The sequence below is a fragment of the Callithrix jacchus genome, chromosome 9, assembly GCF_049354715.1.
Source record: "Callithrix jacchus isolate 240 chromosome 9, calJac240_pri, whole genome shotgun sequence".
Classification (NCBI taxonomy): Eukaryota; Metazoa; Chordata; class Mammalia; order Primates; family Cebidae; genus Callithrix; species Callithrix jacchus.
Window position 1 is genome coordinate 63,545,134 of NC_133510.1, and position 21,674 is coordinate 63,566,807.

General features: G+C 47.6%; 2 protein-coding genes and 1 long non-coding RNA gene across 6 annotated transcripts; all 3 read right to left on the reverse strand.

Annotated features, from left to right (window-relative positions):
- Nucleotides 1–989: 989 nt before the first annotated feature.
- ZC3H10 (zinc finger CCCH-type containing 10) lies at nt 990–5,280 on the reverse strand. 2 transcript variants are annotated; one of them, XM_054238422.2, is made up of 4 exons: nt 5,228–5,280; nt 4,780–5,099; nt 4,368–4,431; nt 990–2,976 (listed from the first exon to the last, which is right to left on the reverse strand). In XM_054238422.2, exon 4 carries the CDS (start codon nt 2,922–2,924, stop codon nt 1,620–1,622), a length of 1,305 nt encoding a protein of 434 aa, XP_054094397.2. In that variant the 5' UTR covers nt 2,925–2,976; nt 4,368–4,431; nt 4,780–5,099; nt 5,228–5,280; the 3' UTR covers nt 990–1,619. The 2 variants fall into 2 exon arrangements, with proteins under 2 accessions (XP_054094397.2, XP_054094396.2); XM_054238421.2 differs by lacking the exon at nt 4,780–5,099.
- A 451-nt stretch (nt 5,281–5,731) lies between these two features.
- Nucleotides 5,732–6,923, reverse strand: LOC100392089 (uncharacterized). Of its 3 annotated transcripts, XR_008474133.2 has the most exons (4): nt 6,894–6,923; nt 6,755–6,779; nt 6,342–6,364; nt 5,732–6,065 (listed from the first exon to the last, which is right to left on the reverse strand). It is a non-coding gene; the product is annotated as an uncharacterized LOC100392089 (long non-coding RNA). The 3 variants fall into 3 exon arrangements; XR_013521827.1 differs by having other exon boundaries at nt 6,755–6,923; XR_013521828.1 differs by having other exon boundaries at nt 6,687–6,923.
- Nucleotides 6,924–11,291: 4,368 nt separating this feature from the next.
- PA2G4 (proliferation-associated 2G4) lies at nt 11,292–21,600 on the reverse strand. Its single transcript, XM_002752601.5, has 13 exons — nt 21,320–21,600; nt 19,065–19,193; nt 18,683–18,788; nt 18,435–18,504; nt 18,075–18,167; nt 16,477–16,540; nt 16,158–16,236; nt 15,256–15,334; nt 15,041–15,174; nt 14,669–14,763; nt 14,415–14,542; nt 14,195–14,248; nt 11,292–12,374 (listed from the first exon to the last, which is right to left on the reverse strand). The coding sequence occupies exons 1-13, from the start codon at nt 21,405–21,407 to the stop codon at nt 12,309–12,311; spliced, it is 1,185 nt and encodes a 394-aa protein (XP_002752647.2). The 5' UTR covers nt 21,408–21,600; the 3' UTR covers nt 11,292–12,308.
- Between the last annotated feature and the right edge of the window lie 74 nt (nt 21,601–21,674).

The following is a 21,674-nucleotide window of genomic DNA, read 5'->3' on the forward strand; positions in this document are numbered from 1 at the left end:
TGGGCAACAGTGCGAGATTCCATCTCAAAAAAAAAAAAAAAAAAATGTTTAGAGTTGTGCCAGATGTGCACTTAAAAATCTGTTAAGAAAAAAAAACCGTGCCGAAAACAACATTAAACTTATCAATGTGTTGTTTCTAAAACCCACAATGTTTGCTCACTTTTAGTTGTTAGGCTTTTTTTTAATGACTACCTTTGACCTAGCCCACCATCTCCAATCCCACATGACCTGAGTGATCAACCAGAAAAGAGAGCAAGAGGTAGCAGGAGATACGATGCAGGGGAACACAATCCAGGATCACTCTCTACCCCCAAATCTACTGTCCCATTAGACTAGACACCTGAGTTGTTTTCCCTACATCAGCCATGAGCTGAGAAGGAACTGAGGTTTGGCTATTGGGACCCCTGGCCTTACTGACTTAAGTAGATTTAAAACATCTGGTCCTAGGTGGAGACAGAGGAAAGGGATAAACCCTGAGGCTTGTGTCCCTAGAAGGACTCCCGTTTCCCAGACTTCCCAAGCCTTAAAGGCTTAAGGAACTGGCCACTGAGGAAGGGCTGGGTTAGGAGGGGCATTAACTGCCATCAACTCAGAGACAACTTCCACCTGTCCTGCTCTGTTTGAATAAGGATCTTTCAACTGTGTAACATCCCATCCCCATTTTTCAGCATATACACCCTCCTTACTGCCTGCCTCACTAAATGACCCTAGGAGCCCTGGTTACTAAGGCAACCTGGGAATAGCACATACAGAGATCAGAAACAGATGGGACTATTTTTAAACTAGACTAGGTGGCTCCAAAGCTTCTACCCAACAAAGTGCCTTCCCCAAAACCCCATTTGGTCTTGTTCTGGGTCCCTACCCTTCTTCATTGGCCTCTATCCATCTTACCCAAGCTATGTGAGGTTAGGGCCTTTATCCCATTTTGGCACCTATTTACTGCTCCCATTTTCCACACAGAATATCTAAGCAAGTTTTCACTGCCTCCATTTGTTAAAAATAATTGTTCTTTTATTTCTTTGGAAAGTAGTGGGCCCTGCCCTATGGATTTTCAGGTCAAGCTAGGGTAATGAATGCTCCCCTAGTCTTTGGGCTGGAGCACTATGGTCCCAGCATTCCCAGGGCCCAGAAGCAACTCCTGTATCATCCAACCCAACCAACTAGGACCCAAATTGTCTGAAGGCTCCTATCAGGCCTTCTCTCCTGACCACCCACTCTTCTCAATCTTTCCTGGCTTTCCCTCTGGGCAGGATATGTTTTTCTTCCAAAACCAGTGCTGGAACCTGTGCTGTGTAGAAGAGAGGACAAGACGAGGGATGTTCCCAAATTCCCGTAAGAGGACACAGGCCCTCAGTCAGTCCTTCCTCTCTGCTGGCTTCAGTCTGCACTTCTCTGCAAGCCCCCACTGTGAGGCTTGAAGATGGACAAGAGGACCCTCATAAAAGGGAGGTGAGAGAAAACACACCAACCCAACCCCTCCTCAGGACTACTCCTTGTAGTCTCTTGTCCTAGTTCTCAAGGGAGCCCTTTGGACAGGGCTGGGGAGGGCTAGGCGAGTGGGCAAGGGCCCCTCGACCCCAGCCATGGAGGCTATACCAGGGGAGTGTCCATTAGCCCCATCAGTGTGGCATGGCCGTGATGCGCATGCTCTGGGAAGCGATAGGGTAGGTCACCATGGGAGTGGTGGTGTGGCTCATTGTGATTCCTGCCAAGGGTTGGGCCATCGATACAGCCACAGGGGCCACAGGAGCCACAGATACAGCCACAGGAGCCATGGAGACAGGTGGGGGGGCCATTCCCTGGGCAATTGTTTGAGCCAGGGCAGCTGACAGTGGTGTGATCTCTGGGTTCAAGTGTGGGGGTGGGGGTGGTGGAGCAGCAGGAGGTGCAGCATTAGTTGGGGGAGCAGCTGGAGCTCCAGCAGGGGCCACCAGTTCTTGCTGGGACACTGGACGAGGCTGTAGAGCCTGGCTGCTGAGAGTCGTGTGAGTCTGGGCAATGCCATGGTTAAAAGTGGCGACAGTGCCCACAGTGGGGGCCAGAGTCTGCTCAGTCGCTGGTGCAGTGGAGCTCAGGGTTATGACCTTAGCCTGATTGCGGAACTGAGCATTTTGTTCCAGTAATACCTCATTGGTGGCCAGCAGGTTACTGACCTGCTTCTTTAGTTCCTCTACCCGCTTCCTGAGCATGGCATTCTCCTCCTCTAGCAGTCTGCACTCTACCCCTCGCGGTGGAGCCAAGCTATATTCATATGACTCAAAATGAGGACCATCAGGGGGGCAGCATCCACCTCGCCGGCGTTTTGGGCCTGGCTCATGGTCCTCAAAGCCCCTGTCAGGAAGGTCATAGATATCATAGAGATCATGACGTCGTCCTGGGGGTACTGAGCCTGTTGATCCCCCACCAGTGCCTCCGCCACCCCGAGCATCAAACTCAAAATCCCGTTGCAGGTGACGGAACTTGCACTTAGCTCCTCTCTGACAGTCCCCCTTGAGAAAGTCACGGCAGATAGGGACTTCCTCCTTGCCATTTGGTAAGTCAGCTGGTGAAAGGCCAAGGCCAGCTGCTACTTTCTGCCTCAGCCGTGGGGGAAGCTCTCCGGTCTTCTTGTAGCCGTCCTCATCCTCCTTGGAGCCATGGATGAAACGGCAGTTTGGGCGGCTACACTCCTTGTTCTGGAAGTCATGGCAGAAGATGAACTCATTTTTGCTCACCCCCAAGTTGGACACCTCGCTCATGTCTGGGTGGCGATATCGGCAACGCTTGCCTCGCTTGCACACATTCCTCAAGAAGTCTCTACAGATGGCATCTGAGCTGGCCGCGCCACTGCCTGCTCCTGCCCCACTGGCCTCCTCGCTGCCACCACCTCCAGGGCCTCCACCGCTGCTCCCGGTGCCGTTGGCATAGCTGTCCCGATCAGGCATCCTGGTCCCGCCCAACTCAGGGTTTTCTTTATCTTGCCACTCTTGGTGACCACTAAAAAAGAGGAAAACGGTATCAACAAGAGTCCTCCAGGGAGATCCCACTCTTCCTGACTATAGAGCAGGCAGCCCAAAGGGGCAATGGCTTCAGAGATGGAGAATCTAAGGGATAAGAATTCTGGCTGAAATGTCTGACTCATCAAAAGTCCTGCCCAGGCTTTTGTGCACCTGGTCTGGGTCAGAATGATTCACACTTGCCTGGCTAATGGAGGAGGGAAGGAGTTGGGGTGAAGCCACCTCATTTCACTAATGATGATAGGCCAAAGAGAGCAGAGAAAAAATAGTCTTGGATTTTATCTTTCCATCTGAGCTGACCTTATTAAAGTTGTAGAAGTGAAATTAAAACTGTGGTTGGTATCTGAATAGTCTGGGAACTAGGAATAGTGCCCAGGATGGGCTGCTGAGCTACTAGGGTTGTAGAAGATGGGACACTGGTAACAAAACTTCCTTATCCCCTTTTCCTTTTCTTCAGGTAAGGGCTCTGTACATATCACATCTCTAGAAGCCACAAAATCCTGAGTGAAGAGACTGGTGTCACCAGCTTGAGGGCAGTCTCGAAACCTGTCATATTTTAATATTCCCTCCCAGCCATCATCACTATCTACCCCAGAGAGGTCAGCTCCCTCCATTGCAGGGCAGGAGTTCTAAGTTAGAATCTCCACTTCTAGACTTCCCAGGACAAACCATTTGTGATAAGGTCAAGGTGGGAAGGAGTTAATTTCAAAGGAACAAGTGACCTTTCCCCACGCCCCACCCCCTTCCTCACCCCTATGTGGAGATCCCACTGACATCCAACCACACCATTCCTCACCCCATAAAGATCCTCTTTATTTATAGACTCTATAAAAGCTTTTTAAGTCTCCTATTTCCCAAGAGAGCTTTGGAATGTCAGTCCACTGCCCTGATTCTAGCCCTCCCCGCTCTCCACCCCTAGTAAGACCTGGAGTCCCTGCTACCACGTGTCTGACCTCCCAAGCCTTTCCTATATGGTATTCAGGCTCCCCCTGCTGCTGAAATAGGAAAACTTCATATTGTTCCCTTTGATCATAAGAGAATCTTTCCTGATTACTTTGGTCTTGACCTACCCCCACCCCACTGCTGTGACTTTGCCTTCAGCTCTCCCTAAAATGAACTAACCAAACCAGAGGCCAGAGTTACATGTGAATCTATAAAAGGGCCCTCTTCCTCTAAAGGGAGGTAGTCCCAGAATAACAGAAGCAATCAAGGAAAGAAGTGATAAAAGAAGATACAAACTTTTAGTAAAGGGGAATGACCAGGTGAAGTACAAATGGCATCTACCCAAGCGTGGCTCACCTTGCAAGTCGCACCAGCAGCAGATAATTAGATATGAAGCTCCACCCCACCCAACTGTCCCAGAATTGATACCTGAGGTAGCTCAGGTGAAGTCCGGGGCTCCTGTGGGTCTCCACCTCCACATCACTGCTGGGTTCTGGGCAGGAAAAAAACAGAGACTTGGGTGGGAGAAGGAGTAAGAGTGGAGGTGGCTGTCCTCCACTCGATGGAGTGGTTGTCACAAGAAAGAAATCTAACAAAACGGCAAAGCTTTGGAAACGTTAGGATTTCCTTAGTGTTCAAACTGAGCTTCTCCACTTGTCCAAGGGAGAAGTGGCCAGTAAGCAGAGTAAAAGATAAAACTAATTCGGAAGGGCTGGGAGGATGGGTTGGAAAACCAGCCCTGAGTGAACAAAGGGTGTGGGGCGCCCTGCCTCAAGATGAAAGAGGATGTGAGGGTCAGAGGGCGGCCAAAGGTTGGAGTTAGTAATGCCAAGTGAGGAACCTTAAAAGGGCAGCGTCTGACAGTGCAGTGGAATGGCCGATTAGACTTGGGGGCAGTGATTGTGACGCTTCCCAACACCCTAGAGTTTGCGAAAAAAGTCCTAGGAGTTTTCCCGCAGCAAGTCTTCTAGCTTGGCAGTTTCCGTGCAGTGCCGCCGGCGCTCAGCCATGGACTACGTGAATGGGACACTAAGGGCGCGCGAAGTGAAGCGGAGAGATGGGGCTCCAGGTGTCATCAAGCTGAGGGGATGGGCAGAGCTGTGACGTCACGAAGCTGGCGTTTGCTCGCGATGCGGGGTCAGTCAGAAAAGGGGCACTGCCCTGGGGTGTGAGGAAGAGCCAGCTCGATTCTGGGGGGACTTGTGCGGCCCGGCCGAGCCCAGCAGCGGGGCTGGCCCGACTCCTCCCCTCCGGGCGCGGCCTCCACCTAAGTCTCCCGCCTCCCTCACCTGCCGCCGCCGCCGTAGTTGCTGCTGCCGCCTGCCGGTCCTCTAGCTTCGACAAAGAGCCGCCCACCCGAACGCTCTTCCGCTTCCTGCGGAAGAAGTGACGCTCTAGCCACCAGACCCGGAACCATACTCTATGGTGTACGAAGTAGGCGTGCGACATATCGCAGGAAGTTCCCAGCACGCTTTGCGTGTCACCATAGCAACCCAACCCAAAAGCACGACATCAAGTCCAGAAAGCGGTATTCTGAATGGCAGACCTACTGGAAAGCAAGGGCGGTACCACCAACAGCGCCTAATAACGCACGCAACCTAAAACGTGCCTCCAGGGGCGTACCATACCCTACCCAACTCCAGCCAGGTGCAAACCACACCACTTAACCCTGGCTTTTGCCTTTCTATCCTCCATAGCACAGGTAGGGACAGGGCAAACTGTACTGATAGAAAACCCCGACCCGATGGAACCATAAAAAACACGTAATAGACGAGACGATTTAATCCTTCAGCTAAGACAGCGGAAGAGGTGATTTATTTTATGGTTGTTACACTCGGCCACAAGTAAACACAGAAATAGTCCAGAATGTCACAGGTCCAGGGCAAAGGACCAACATGGGCAGTTTTGGTTATGAGCAAGGTGGGTCTCAGAGGTGATCGGCGATCAGATGGCGATGAAGTTCTAGATCCATTGAGACAAGCTCTAGACAGTAGCATGCAGTCCCACAACTTGTACCAGCATCAGCAGCGCCCGGCATTCCATGTTTCTGCTCCTGTGGCCTCCACGGTGCAACAAGTAGCGGTTTACTTGGACCTCTGCCTCATCTTTCTTCTTTTGCGCTTCAGCCTGAAAAGCAGACACAGGAATGGAATACACTTTCTATTCTTAAACCAGAGTTGTCTTCCCCTCCCACATTAAATCAAACGTGCTTAGAATGCACGAGGTGGTAAAATGAACAAGCATTACGATTCTATCGTCCTCTGTTCTGTTCAATCCTTTGCTCTAAGAAGAAAATACTCAAACGTCTTTCTCCTAAAGCTGTTTTAAGATTTCCAAATCAAATATTTCTCGTCCAAGGAACACTCCCCCTTCCCTTCTCCTGGACTGGCAGTCTCAACATACCTGCGCATTCGTTTCTTCCTCCACTAGCAACCGATCACAAACAGCAGAGAATTAAAAAAAAAAAAAAAAAAAAGAATCTTATTAGTGGGTTTAGGAGGGATATGAAATGCACTCTTTAGAACCCGACAGATTCTTAACCAAGTATGCAGCACTGGTCGTAGCAACTACATCAGTAACTTGGACACCCTCCCAACATAAAATCCGAATTATACCTTTTTCAACTCCCACTCTCTTTCCCCATAGCACTTAGCCACTAGCCTCTCAGCTTCTCTCACTAATTTTCCTCTCCCATCAACTCTTGGGCACCCCTGAAAACCTGTAGTTCAGGAACTATGGCGGACTTGCCTTGCCTTAGTCTCCCATTACTACTCGCCAACTCCTACTTCCCAAGCCTAATACCAGGAACCGCTCACCTTGGCTCTCATGGCGCAGGGGTTTCTACGGAGAAAAAGAGAAAAGCTACAGTTAGTTTGCTGTGATGATGGTAAGTGCAGAGATCAGATGTCAAAGGATTGTACATGGAATCCGAACACAGAAACCAACAACACTCACCCAAAAAAAAATGGCGCTAAGGCCGAGAGAAAGCCGAAGTTCCGTCTACAGCTATTTAATAGAGCGCCGGGTGTCGTCACTTCCGTTTTCCCGCCCTTTTTCCCCCCCACCGGGCGGGGCTACCCAATGGGCGTAACAAAGGTTTTCGGCCCCTCTTAGCGAAGGACTGTTGGGTTAGGTGTTCTCCGGAAGACAGAGAATTTGGTTTTGGAGTTACCAGTTCCCCACCCCACCAGATTTAGTACGAGGACACTGTGTTATTTAAACGTCAGCACCTATTTCCAATATAATAGTGACCGCCACTTTCCCTCGCATTGTTTCTTGGGAATTGCAGTTCCTTGGAGAAGTCCTCCATTTTGCTGTGGAAAGGCGCGGACTGTACAGAAATTATTGTTTTACTGGTTTGTCTTCTTTTCTTTATTATTTATTTATTTGAGACAGGATCTCACTGTCACCTAAGCTGGAGTGCAGTGGCGCGATATCGGCTTACTGCTACTTCCGCCTCCCAGGTTCAATCGATTCTCCAGCCTCAGCCTCCCGAGCAGCTGGGACTACAGGCGAACGCCACTTGGATAATTTTTGTGTTTTTAGTAGAGACGAGGTTTCGCCTGTTGCCCAGGCTGGTCTCGAACTCCTGAACTTAAGCCATCCTCCCGCCTCGGCTTCCCAAAGTGCTGGGATTACAGGGATGAGCCACCGCGCCCAGCCGGTTTACGTTATTTTCTAAAATAAATTGCTGCAGGGTGATTCGATTCCGGAACTATCGATGGTACCAAGAGTTCAGAACGTAGGAAGATATAAAGTGGGGAGTCGGGAAAGCTGCCGTACTGCAAAAAATATTCTCACTGTTTAAGATAGAGCAATTTTTTTCCCTAAACTTCAGGAATAAAATAGCTGACTATGGTCTTTCCCTACGATGCCTGAAGCAAAATATCACTAGGGAATCCTGGCTACAATGCATGGCTATGTTAAGAAAACACATAAGCGGCGGGGCACGGTGGCTCATACCTGTAATCCCAGCACTTTGGGAGGCTGAGGTGGGGGAATCTCGAGCCCAGCAAGTCGCGGCTGCAGTGACCTATGCAGTGGTTCTCTAGGGGTGAAGAGTGAACCAACGGACATAGGGAGAAAATTAGCTAAATCTAGAAGTATGACATTTGGTGTTAAGATAAAGAACTTCCCAGTCTTATTGTATACTCGGGTGAGCAGCACTGGAAAACAACCAGATCCCATAAGATTTGGCTACAGGAAACTTTTCAGTTAATGAACCCTTTCCTGACCTGGCGCGGTGGCTCACGCCTGTTGTCCCAGCACTTTGGGAGGCTGAGGCGGGCAAATCATCTGAGGTCAGGACTTCGAGACCAGCCCGGGCAACATGGTGAAACCCTATCTCTACTAAAAATACAAAATTAGCTGGGCGTGATGCCACATGGCTGTGATCCCAGCTACTTGGGAGACTGAGGCAGAAGAATCGCTTGAATCTGGGATGTGGAGGTTGTGGTGAACCCAGATCATGCTATTGCACTTCCAGCCTGGACAAGAGCGAGACTCTATCTCAGAAAAAAAAGTAAAAGAAAAAAAGAAAAGCAAAGAAAAACAACGCTTTCGGGCCGGGCGCGGTGGTTCACCCCTGTAATTCCAGCACTTTGGGAGGCCGAGGCGGGTGGATTACGAGGTCAAGAGATCGAGACCATCCTGGTCAACAAGGTGAAACCCCGTCTCTACTAAAAATACAAAAAATTAGCTGGGCATGGTGGCGCATGCCTGTAATCCCAGCTACTCAGCAGGCTGAGGCAGGAGAACCGCCTGAACCCAGGAGGCAGAGGTTGCGGTGAGCCGAGATCGCGCCATTGCACTCCAGCCTGGGTAATAAGAGTGAAACTCCGTCTCGGAAAAAAAAAAAAAAAAGAAAAACAAAAAGAACGCTTTCCCTATACATACAACATTTTATAGTTTAACATACTGTAACATTTTGTATGTGATTGTTACAATCCCTCCTTTTTTGCGGTTTTCCTTTATTATATTTCTAGCATTTCATTTTCAATTTCTGAAAAACTTTTTTTTTTTTTTGAGACGGAGTTTCACTATTGTTTACCCAGACTGGAGTGCAATGGTGCGATCTCGGCTCACCGCAACCTCCGCCTCCTGGGTTCAGGCAATTCTTCTGCCTCAGCCTCCTGAGTAGCTGGGATTACAGGCACGCACCACCATGCCCAGCTAATTTTTTGTATTTTTAGTAGAGATGGGGTTTCACTATGTTGACCAGGATGGTCTCGATCTCTTGACCTCGTGATCCACCCACCTCGGCCTCCCAAAGTGCTGGGATTACAGGCGTGAGCCACCGCGCCCGGCCGAGACACTTTTTTTTTTTTTTGAGATGGAGCCTCACTCTGTCGTCCAGGCTGTATTACAATGGCAGGATCTGGGCTCACTGCAACCTCAGTCTCCCAGGTTCAAACCATTCTGCTGCCTCACACCCGGCTCATTTTTGTATTTTGGTAGAGAGTAGAGACGCGGCTTTGCTATGTTGGTGAGACTGGTCTCAAACTCCTGACCTTGTGATCTGCCCCCCTTGGCCTCCTCAAGTCCTGGGATTACAGGCATGAGCCACTGTACCCTGCCTTATATATGACAAATTTTTTGAAACAAAAAAAATCCTAGCAGAATTATTTTGTATCAATTCCACCAGGATTCCAATTGATGATTGCCAACTAGTCTATAAGCTCTTTGAGGGAAATTTTTTTTGAGACAGAATCTCGCTCTTGTCACCCAGGCTGGAGTGCAGTGGTGTGACTTCAGCTTACTGCAACCTTCACCTCCCCACCTCTATCAAGCAAATCAAGTGATTCTCCTGTCTCAACCTCCCGAGTTGTTGGGACTACAGGTGTGTGCCACCAACACCCAGCTAATTTTTTGTATTTTTAGGACAGGTTTCACCATGTTGGCCAGTCTGGTCTTGAACTTCTGACCGCAGGTGATCTGCTCTCTTCAGCCTCTCAAAGTGCTGGGATTACAGGTGTGAGCCACCGTGCCCAGCCTTTTTTTTCTTTTTTTTGAGATGGAGTTTTGCTCTTATTACCCAGACTGGAGTGCAATGGCGCGATCTTGGCTCACCACAACCTCTGCCTCCTGGGTTCAGACAATTCTCCTGCCTCAGCCTCCTGAGTAGCTGGGATTACAGGCATGCACCACCATGCCCAGCTAATTTTTTAAATTTTTTTAGTAGAGACGGGGTTTCACCATGTCGACCAGGATGGTCTCGATCTCTTGACCTCGTGATCCACCCGCCTCGGCCTCCCAAAGTGCTGGGATTACAGGCATGAGCCACCGCGCCCGGCCACCCCCCCACCCTTTCTTTTTAATAGACTTAAATTTTTAGAACAGTTTTAGATTCACAGCAAAAGTGAGGAAGGTATAGATATTTCCCACACATATAGCCTCCCCTTTATTTATTTATTTATAGACAGAGTCTTGCTCTGTTACCCAGGCTGGAGCGCAGTGGTACGATTTCGGCTAACTTTAACTTCTGCCTCCTGGGTTCAAGCAATTCTCCTGCCTCTCAGCCTCTTGACGAGCTGGGATTACAGGCATATGCTACCACACCTGGCTGATTTTTTTTTGTATTTTTAGTAGAGACGGGGTTTCACCACATTGGCCAGGCTCGCCTGGAACTCTTGACCTTGTGATCTGCCCTCTCAGCCTCCCCAAGTACTGGGATTACGGGCTTGAGCCACTGTGCCCGGCCTAGCCTCCCTCTTTATAAACATCCCTCCACCTTGCCAGAGTGGTACATTTAACAACTGAACCTATATTGACATACCATTATCACTCCAGATCCATATTTTAGTTTACACTAGGGTCCACTCTTGGTGTTGTACATTGTTTGCCTTCAGATAAATGTGTAATCAAGCAGAGAGGGATGAACAGGGAAAACACAGAGGATTTTTAGGGCTCTGAAACTGCTCTGTGTATTTTAATGGTGGATATGTCCTATGTTCACATTTGTCCTATGTTCAGTTCTGTTCACAATGCCTGACATGTAACAAGATAAACTAATTACCCATCTGACCTCAAGTCTGGCCCTGAAAACTAGCGTACCAGACATTCTTCCTGGCTTCCTGAATCAAGATAAACATTTGTAGTGCTGTTCTTGCAATACATATTAAGTGTCCTAACCCCAAACAAATCTTAGCAGAGGACCGTTTCTACTTAGAAAATTACATCACCCAACTCCAGCAGATAATTTACTATATCATCAAAGATTCTAGGATTTGTGTCTTCTGCAAGTCAAGACATTCCTCATTTTAGGAAGGTAGATCATGGCACTGGAGAAAGTTCCAGTACTACTTCAACTGACATGCTCCCCACCTCTATCAAAGCAGCATACAAAGCACAACATTATGAGCAAATCCAAATTTATTTTAATGTCATGTCATTTTCAATGTGTTTAAAAACCTCATAAGTTAGTGGGAGCCCTAGTTTCCTGGGACAGCATGCCAGAGGTACTGAAATATGTCACCTTTCGCTACAAACCCCCAGCAATCCAATCCAAGTCCATAGCTTCAGAAAGCCAGGAGTTGTATCTTCAGTCTACTCCTCTGGTTCTTCCTTTTTCTTTCAAGGGAGGGAGATCACAATATTTCAAACAGGGAACAAAACCAGTTGAGCTTCCAGCTCAGGTTTGTGTAAGATGGAGTGAGGGAAGACCCCACTGACTCCAGAGAAAAGGGTAAGGTTGAGATGAATTATTTCTTTACAGCTTTGTGAAAATGGAAGAACAAAGATTTACAAATGAGGATCCATTTCATAGATGAGAATCTCTTCATAAATCAAGGTTCCAACTCCTAAAATGGGAGGGGCCTGACTGGACGGCCTGAATCAAGATGAGGAGTTGGCCACACTGAATAAAAACAATCTGAAAAAATAATCCTCCTAATTTTGAAGCCAGATAAAATACTTGGGGAAAATGGGAAAAAGAGAGGAAAAAGCCCCAAACAGATGGAAAAACGCTGATGTCAGAGTGGTATAAAAAAATTCAGCTGAGTTTTCAGTGGCGGTGGCTAATTTAGCCCTGTTCTGTGGTAGGGCTACAAACCTTGACCAAGCAGACAGTAGTAGAAAAGGCTAGAAAGAGGGGCTTGAAGACGATGAATTTTGACTCCTGATTTTATTATTCAATTTCTTTTTTTCACTTAAAGTAGTCTTCCGTGGTTGGGAAGCCTTGCCTCCCAAGACCAGAGTCAGTTGGAGCTGGTTGTTGTTGGAAGGGAGTGGGCTGGGGAACTGGGGTCGGGGCAGGGAGACCCCCTGCTCTGCTGGCGGTCCTAGGTTGAGAAGAACTGCACTTCACAGAGTCTGGGGTGTAGTGGGAAGGGGATGAGGCAGGAGCAGCAAGCTGGGGAGATGGGACCCACCTCAGTCCCCAGCTTCATTTTCTTCTAATGTTTCCCCACTGGTGGCATTCTCTGCAGTCTTGGAGGCCTATATGCAAGAAAAGGAGAGGGAGAAGATGTGGCAGTTTCTAACTATTTGGGGGGTAGTGTCTGGGACTAGAGATACAAGTTTTTTATTTTTAATTTTTTTTCTTTTAAGAGATGAGGTTTCTCCATGTTGGTCAAGCTGGTCTTGAACTCCTGACCTCAGGTGATCTGCCCACCTCAGCCTCCCAAAGTGCTGGGATTACAGGCGGCGTGAGCCACTGTGCCTGGACTTTTTTTTTGAGAAAGACTCACTCTGTCGCCTAGGCTGGAATGCAGAGGTACATCATGGCTCACTGTAGCCTCAATTTCCCTGGGCTCAGGTAATCCTCCCACCTCAACCTCCCAGGTAGCTGGGACTATAGGCACATGCCACCATGTATAGGTTTTTTTTTGGTATTTTTTGTAGAGATGAGGTTGCACTATCTTGCCCAGGCTCATCTTGATCTCCTGGGCTCAAGTGATACTCCTGCCTAGGCCTCCCAAAACATTGGGATAATAGTTGTGAACCACCGCACCCTCAGCTAAAAAAGTATCTCAATCCTCTGGGTCACAGTTGAAATAAAGATATATAAGTCTCTGACTTACAATGGTCAACTTGTGATTTTTCAACTTCACAACAGTGTGAAAATATGGATATTTCGATACATGATAATTTGTTGAATAAGTGTTTTGAGCACACTGAAGGTAGGCCAGGCTAAGCTTTGAGGTTCCTGGTAGGTTAAGGTATATCAAATCCATTTGGAGCCAGGCATGGTGGCAGCTACGCAGCAGGTTAAGGTGGGACAATCACTTGAGCACAGGAGGAGTTTGAGACTACAGTGAGCTATGGTCATGCCACTACACGTCAGCCTGGGTGACACAGTAAGATCATCTCTCTCTCTTTTTTTTTTTTTTTTTTTTTTTTTTTTTTTTTGAGATGGAATTTCGCTCTTGTTGCCCAGGCTGGAGTGCAATGGCGCGATCTCGGCTCACTGCAACCTCCGCCTCCTGGGTTCAGGCAATTCTCCCGCCTCAGCCTCCTGAGTAGCTGGGATTACAGTCACGCGCCACCATGCCCAGCTAATTTTTTGTATTTTTAGTAGAGACGGGGTTTCACCATGTTGACCAGGATGGTCTCGACTCTTGACCTCGTGATCCACCCGCCTCGGCCTCCCTGGGTTCTCGTGGGATTACAGGTGCCCACCACCACAACCGGCTAATTTTTTTTTTTTTTTTTGAGACGGAGTTCCAAAAAAATGGAATGATTACCTAGACTGGAGTGCAATGGCATGATCTCGGCTCATCGCAACCTCTGCCTCCTGGGTTCAGGCAATTCTCCTGCCTCAGCCTCCCGAGTAGCTGGGACTATAGGCGCACGCCACCATGCCCAGCTAATTTTTGTATTTTTAGTAGAGACGGGGTTTCACCTTGTTGACCAGGATGGTCTTGATCTCTTGACCTCGTGATCCACCCAACCTCGGCCTCCCAAAGTGCTGGAATTATAGGCGTGAGCCACCGCGCCTGGCCCCTAAATTTTTATATTTTTAGTAGAGATGGGGTTTCACCATGTTGGTTAGACTGGTCTCACCAGACCTCAGGTGATTCACCCACCTCGGCCTCCCAAAGTGTTGGGATTACAGGTGTGAGCCATTGCAGCAGGCCAAAAAAATTTTTTTAATCCATTTTGACTTACTTTCAATTTATGATGGGTTTACTGGGACAAAGCCCTATCATTTAAGCTGAGGAATATCTGTACAAAAATCCGTATCCCACCATGACCTAATACAATGGGAGAAAGAGGGATCAGGTTCACCCTGCCAGAGAGGGATGATCACAACACACCTTCTTTTTTTTCTTTTTCTGGGTTTTTCGACTTGCAGAACTCTGGAGGAGGGCCTGGAAAACAGGAAGAAGGAAACAAATTTTGAGAAATGTGGAGGAAATTTTTTAAAAAAGGGTTACTTTCAGTACTGTAGCTCTTTTTAGGACTTTGCTGGCATTTAGCCCTCACTCCCAGGACAGGTACCATATACATCCTCACCACCTTCTATTCCATACTAACCTTTAGCTCTGCATCCTGGACCTCCATCTCAGACTTATAGAGGTCAGGCTCAAAGGGACCGCTGGTTATCCGCATGGGGCCATTGGGCATGAGCAGAACTGTAAATTTAAACTGGGCAACAAATTCACCTATGGCAAAAATGAAGATGTATTTTGATAAAACACTCCTTTGTTGTCATACTTAGGTCTTCTGAACTTATATGAAGGATATCATATAATCAGGGAATCCAAAGTGAAGCTCTTTTTAGAACTTACCCTCCTTCTCATAGAGAACATTAAATGGTTGCAGCAGTTCATGTTTGGCGCACTCTACCACACCCATCCGAGCCTTCTTCTCATCTTCAAATGCTCTGGCAGGGGAAGATGATATTCAGAAGTATTCTTAACTCCCCATCAAGTCTTACCATTTTGCTCATATTTTAAAATAGCTCCTACCCTCAGGCAGAAATCATGCTTAGGATTGCTCTTTTACATTACCTTCAGTGAGAAGGAGATGGGGAGAGAGAGGGAGGGAGTGAGCACGTGCACGCTACAAGTCTAGGCAGGAAGGGAGAGGAAAAAGTGTTCCTGGGTGTATGGTCTGTGAGTCAGACTGGTTCCAAGTACTATCATTGCTATGTGTAGTACCTTAAAGTAAATGGCATGGCATCAAAACGCCTTTCCACCTCACTGAAGAAGGCACGTGAAGTTTTCATTTTCAGTCCATACTGTTTAGAGGGGTCTCGTTTATAAATAGTGGTTCTCTGTCCTGCATCCTTGGCCTGCAAGAGTAATTTAAGAAATATTTGGTCTGGCAAACACTTTCAGTCACCCCTCTTTGCCAACTGTGGTACTCTCCTCACCTTGCCCTCTCCTGAGCTGACGAGAACATCCACAGCATATACTTCATGTACCTCAAATTCAGCTTTTTCATGGTCCTTCCTAAAAGGAATACAGAGAAGGTTTTTTTTTTCTTCAGACAGAGTATCACTCTGTCGCCCAGGCTGGAGTGCAATGGCGCAATCTCAGCTCACCGCAACCTCCGCCTCCTGGGTTCAAGCAATTCTCCTGCCTCAGCCTCCTGGGTAGCTGGGAGTATAGCTGCATGCCACCACGCCTAGCTAATTTTTGTATTTTTTTTCTTTTTTATATTTTCATGTTCTTCACAGACAAGAATTTTCTTTTTTTGAGACGGAGTCTCACACTGTTGCCCAGACTACAGTGCAATGGCGTTATCTTGGCTCACTGCAACCTCCGCCTCCCGGGTTCACGTGATTCTCCTGCCTCAGCCTCCCGAGTAGCTGGGGTTACAGGTGCATACCACCACACCTGGATATTTTTTTTTTTTGAGATGGAATCTCACTCTGTCGTCAGGCTGGAGTGCAGTGGCGTTATCTCAGCTTATTGCAACCTCCGCCTCCCAGGTTCAAGCAATTCTCCTGCCTCAGCCTCCCAAGTAGCTGGGATTACAGGCACACACCACCATGCCCAGCTAATTTTTGTATTTTTAGTAGAGACAGGGTTTCACTATGTTGACCAGACTGGTCTCAAACTGGTCACCTCAGGTGATCCACTGGCTTGGGCCTCCCAAAGTGCTGGGATTACAGGCATGAGCCACCACGCCTGGCCTAGAGAACGGGAATATTAAGAGCAATAGGTCACTCCTGAAAGCAAGGAGTAGAAGGTAGACAAGATTCAGCTGGGAGTATAGAAAAAAGTCTGATGACTAGTTTGGTAGAAGGTGATGAGTGGGGTTGGCACCTACTTCTGCTGGTCTGTGGGATTCTGGATAATGGTTTTTTCTCCATCGATGACATGCTGCTTCAACTGGTGTGACAGCATACCTGTAGACAGGACATAGCCTATGGAACAAGCTATCCAGAACCCCAAAAGGTTTCCAAATCCACCCACTTCAGTAGTTTGAAGGGGCAGGCAGTGAGAAAGTACCTGGCTATGGAAACACAGGGCTCTGAGATTTCTGGCTTTGACTGGGCTATAGCCAGGATAAATCTTCAAGGGAGCAAAAGTCTGAATTCTGCAAAGCCACTCATTCTTAGACCCTCAACCCTGTTAACTGTTCTCACCTTCTATTGGCGTGCAGTTAAATGAGTGGGCAACTTTGTTCCAGGCTTCTGTCACTTGTGTATTCTAGAAGTACAACATCAAACAAAAGGTGAGATATCAGGAGCTAATAAGTTCTCTACAATGCGAATAAGAAGCATAAAAGAACTGAGCTTTCTAATATCCTCCATCCAGTACTAATGATTCTCATTCACTGGATTTTCATTTCATAGTTCGATTATCCTTACAATCTAAAAATACTTTATATAGATGCTCCCAACTTATAATGGGGTTACATCTCAAAAGAACTCATCGTAAGTTGAAAATATCACTAAATCAAAAATGCATTTAACTGGGCACAGTGGCTCATGCCTGTAATTCCAGCACTCTGAGAGGCTGAGGCGGACAGATCACGAGGTCAGGAGTTTGAGACCAGCCTGACCAACATGGTGAAACCCTATCTCTACTAAAAATACTAAAATTAGTGTGGTGGCACACCCCTCTAATCCCAGCTACTCAGGAGGCTGAGGCAAAAGAATCGTTTGAACCTGGGAGGCGGAGGTTGCAGTGAGCCAAGATTGCGCCACTGCACTCTAGCCCGGGCGACAAAGTGAGACTCCATCTCAAAAAAAACCCAAAAAGCATTTAATACACCTAACCTACCTAACATCATAGCCTGCCTACATTAAGTGTGCTCAGAACACTTAGAAAACATTATCCTACAGTTGGGCAGAATCTAAAACATGCCTATTTTATAATAGTGTTGACTATCTCATGTAATTTACAAAATATGTGGAAAATGAAAAATGGAATGGTTGTATGGGTACTCAAAGCATAACTTCTACTGAAAGCGCCATCAAGCCGAGGAACAGCTGTATTTGCATATCATTTTACCCAGTGCTTTCACAAAGATGGTCTAATTTGATAAATTTGGCAAGTGAACAGGGCAGATGTATATCCCAATCTAGAAGACAAGGAAACTGAGTCTCAGGTTAAATTATTTGCCCCAGGTTAAATGACTGTTAAGTGAAAGAACTTGGTCATAAACCTGGGTTTTCTTTTTTCTTTTTGTAGAGACGGGTCTTGCTGTGTTTCCCAAGCTGGTCTCAAATTCCTGGGCTCAAGCAATCCTTTCACTTTTACCTTCCAAAGTGCTGGATTTACAGGTATATGCCACTACACCTGGGTTTTCTGATGTTAAGTCCAGTGTTAATCCTTTTATACCTGGCATTGTTATCAGTTTTGTGGAGACAGCAAATGCTTATTTTTCCTTTTTCTTTTTTAAGACATAGTTTCATTGTCACCCAGGCTGGAGTGCAGTGGTGTGATCATAGCTCACCACAGCCTCAATCTTCCAGGCTCAGCTGATTCTCCCACCTCAGCCTCCCTGGCAGCTGGGAATACAGGTGCACGTTACCACGCCCAAGTAATTTTTGCATTTTTTGTAGAGACGGGGTTGCACCATGTTTCCCAGGCTGGTCTTGAACTCCTGGCCTCAGGCTATCCTCCTACCTCGGCCCCACCAAAGTGTTGGGACTACAGACATAAGCCACTGTGCCCAGCCAAATATAGCTAATTTTAAAAGCTGTTTTATAATTTGGAACTGGATAAAATAGCTTACCTGGTTTCCAGGTTTGACCAACCGTAGGGCAGCTTCAGCACAAAGGTGAGCTGCCTTAATAACATCTGCTTTCCTCCCGGTTACTTGGGTCCCCTGTAGATAAGGACATGCAATCAGTGTCTTCCTGGAAAGCTTGTTAACTCAGCTGGCTATCTGGTTAATATCTGTGAGCCCATATGTGAAGGCCAGCTAATGAACAGGAGAATAAAAAAAAAAAAAAAAACACCTTTATCCTTCTCCTTTTGCTTCTCTAGAGACTCTCTCAACTTATGTGGTGATTGGGGGTGGGGATAAGAAGCAAATGGCAGTTCGTTCCCCCCATCCCCAAAGCTAAACAGAGCTCAAAAGCAGGCCACCTACCTGAGCTACATCAACCACAAAAGTATGAGCTACATTAGCGATGAAGCCATCCACATGGACCCCAAGGTCACTGAAAAGCAAGATCAGAGTACTGCATTAGGAACTAGCACTTTGTAAATACTTTAAAAAAGAAAAATGCTTCAAAACAGTTTGACCGACCTGCCCCACTGGCCCCACCCTCAGGCTGGGGGCAGCCCCTTGGGATAACCCACCAAAACAAAACAAAACAAAAAACAGTTTGACCTTACATTTTTACCAAGTCACCTTCCTTGAGAATATAATCCTGGTCGCTCTTCAAAGGGGAGAAGTGACATACACAATTATTTACCGAAATGCTGGTGGGAAAAGCAATACCTGTAAAGAAAGAATCATCAGCCTACTGCCTTGCTTTCTCCTGGGAGCCCTGTTGCCCTTCAGAAAAGTGTAAGGATATTTTCAGGGACTTGCTTAAGCTTTGATCAGTTTGGATTAGGAAGAAAACTGCTTGTATCCCATTTGCCATTCCAAATTTTCAAATATCTCAACCAGAGCTGGAGTGGAGACTGCATCATTACAATGAAAAAAATAAAACATATAGAACTAAATAAGGGTCAAATGGGAAATTAGTGAGGTTTTTTTTTTTTTTTTTACCTTTCTTCATTTCCTTTTCTTTTTTGAAGATTTTCCCTGTTTCTTCCATAATCATGGCATCACCTTTCTCACACAGGCTCAGTACCGACACACCTGAGCTAGATGCTTCCACCAAGGACCGAAGTACCCCTGAGGACAGAATGCCATCATGTCAGCCTTGTATGTATTTATTGTCTAGTTACCACCCAAGGAATACCTGGAAGCTGGACTTAGGAGTCTGTAATACTCTCTAGTGCTACTGCCCCGAGGCTGAAAGGACAACATTCCCTTCCCTTCCTTATTACGTTACAAGTGGGTATATACAATCCATCTTCCTAGGCAAGGCCTTGGACTTTCCAAAGATGCTACCTTTGGTGTGACAGGACAGAGTTATGAACTTTAGAGGGTTCTTGCCAAGGTATGCCCACATACACGCAAAGACAAGATGAAATTTATAGGCATCAGGGACAACAAGAAGGTAGACAGAATTGCAGACTCGAAGCTGATGCATTATTAAATGTTACCGCCTTCCTTTCTCAGACATTCTAATTAGGTGTTAGGAATCTCAACCTATGTAGACTTATTTCCTCATAAACAAGAGTATAAGCCAAAGGGGCTTAACCTAAGGTCCCTGGGTTTCATTTCAGGGGATCATGGCTTATCTCAAAGAGATGTGAGGCCAAATTTACAAAATTTATATCTGAGATCACAATGGCCTGAAGTTATAAACTGCAAAAAAGAGACTTTCTGATTCAAACTACTATCTCAAATACTAACAGGCACCAAAAACCAGGGTACTATACTAAATGTCCACTGTGCACAGGTTTGATTTTTGAAATCTCAGTTTTGGTGATTCTTTGAAAGCTGGTAAAAACTCAGATTTTCACCCACAGGACCGGAGGCATCCTAAATACCGCTTCCCCACCATCTTTGCTGTTAAAACCATTTAAAAGCTGGGCACAGTGGCTCACACCTGCAGTCCAGGCACTTTGGGAGGCCAACGTGTGCGGATACCTGAGGTCAGGAGTTCAAGACCGGCCTGGCCAACATGGTGAAACCCGGTCTCCACTAAAAATACAAAAAACAAGCTAGGCATAAGGACATGCTCCAGTAATCCCAGCTGTTGTGAGGCTAAGGCAGGAGAATCGCTTGAACCCAGGAGGCGGAGGTTGCAGTGAGCCAAGACTGCGCCATTGCACTCCAGCCTGGGCAACAAGAGTGAAACTCTGTCTCAAAAAACAACAACAACAAAAACCAAAAAACCACACACACACACACACCCCAAAAAACATTTAAAAGCCCACGGACAAGCAGTTTCTATCTCCCTGAGTTTTAAGTAAAATGGAAAGGCGAATTGGAAAGAGAGAAAAGAGAAAGTGACATCTGCCTACAGTGACAGGCTACTGCTGAGATCGTCAGAGCACAGCTTGAATAAAGATGACTTGTGACAATCCTAAAATCAGTCCTCTCTTTTCCAGTACTGTTTGCAAGCTTGCCTAGTTGGGATAAGACGGGGACTCCAAAACATTTGAGTTGTCAAGTCACTGAGAACAACAAATGTGAATGCTAACTAAGGCTATCTGCACAGATTGGAAAGGTGGTAGTAATGAGTAACTTCAAGAAAAGCCATATATATCTCCAAGACTTTGGTTAGAAGCTCCCGGAGTGCCCTCCAACGGATCCCTTAGCTGGTCCAAGGGTAGAAGGGGGCCCCCACCAGGGTAAGAGCTGAAGTAAAGGAAAGGCTCCAGCAAAGCACGTGGCAAGGAAGCTGGTGTCAGGGACAGTAGTGGAGGAAGAAGGGGGCCAGCCATCCGCAAGGGGACCCAGCAACACGTGCGAGAGGCTCGGCTCCTGAAGCCCCAGAGAATCGACAAAACAAGAGGGGGGCTTCTGTCGCCAATAGCTGGGCGCTTCCTTTTCGAGGTGGCCTCGCCGCTGCCAGAATCAGATGAAGCAGAAATCGGGACTGAAGGATTGGAACAGGAGAAAACCTGTCTTGCCTCCTAACAAACGGCCTCGGGTCGGAGCCTGCCAGGGGTCCCTCTCTGCGCTCATCCCAGTCGCCGGCCCACACGTCCACAGACTTCAGCCTGGGCCTGGCCACTCAGGTCCCAGGCGCTACACCCGGTCTTTCCACCACGCCGCCCCCAGAGAACCGGTGCGGACCCCTCGGTAGCTCACTCCGCATGACCCCTCCTCTCCAGCCCCTTTGGGGCCAGCCTGGCACCTTTCCCTGTCAGCTTTGATTCCCCGACCCCTGAGGCCGCACTCACGGTTGGCGATGTCGCCCCCCATCTTATACTTGGTCACGACCAGGTCCTCGGCGATAGTTTGCTCCTGCTGCTCGTCCTCGCCCGACATCTTCCTACCACCACCACTGCAGCCTGGTTTCCCCTGAGCCGCCGCCTCTGTCCCCGTTCCCAGCCTCAGGCTGTGGTCAGAGTCCCCTAGATCCTCGAGGAGAGGGCGAGCGAAAGCGCGAGCAAGCAAGGGAGCGGGCAAGCTGGCGAGAGCGAGAAGCTGCGAGCGCGCGGGCTGAGGCGCAGGGCACGCTGGGACAACTAGTCCTCTTCACCGCCAGCCTCTAGCCGCCCTCGGGGGCTTGAGAACTACAATTCCCAGCCTGCC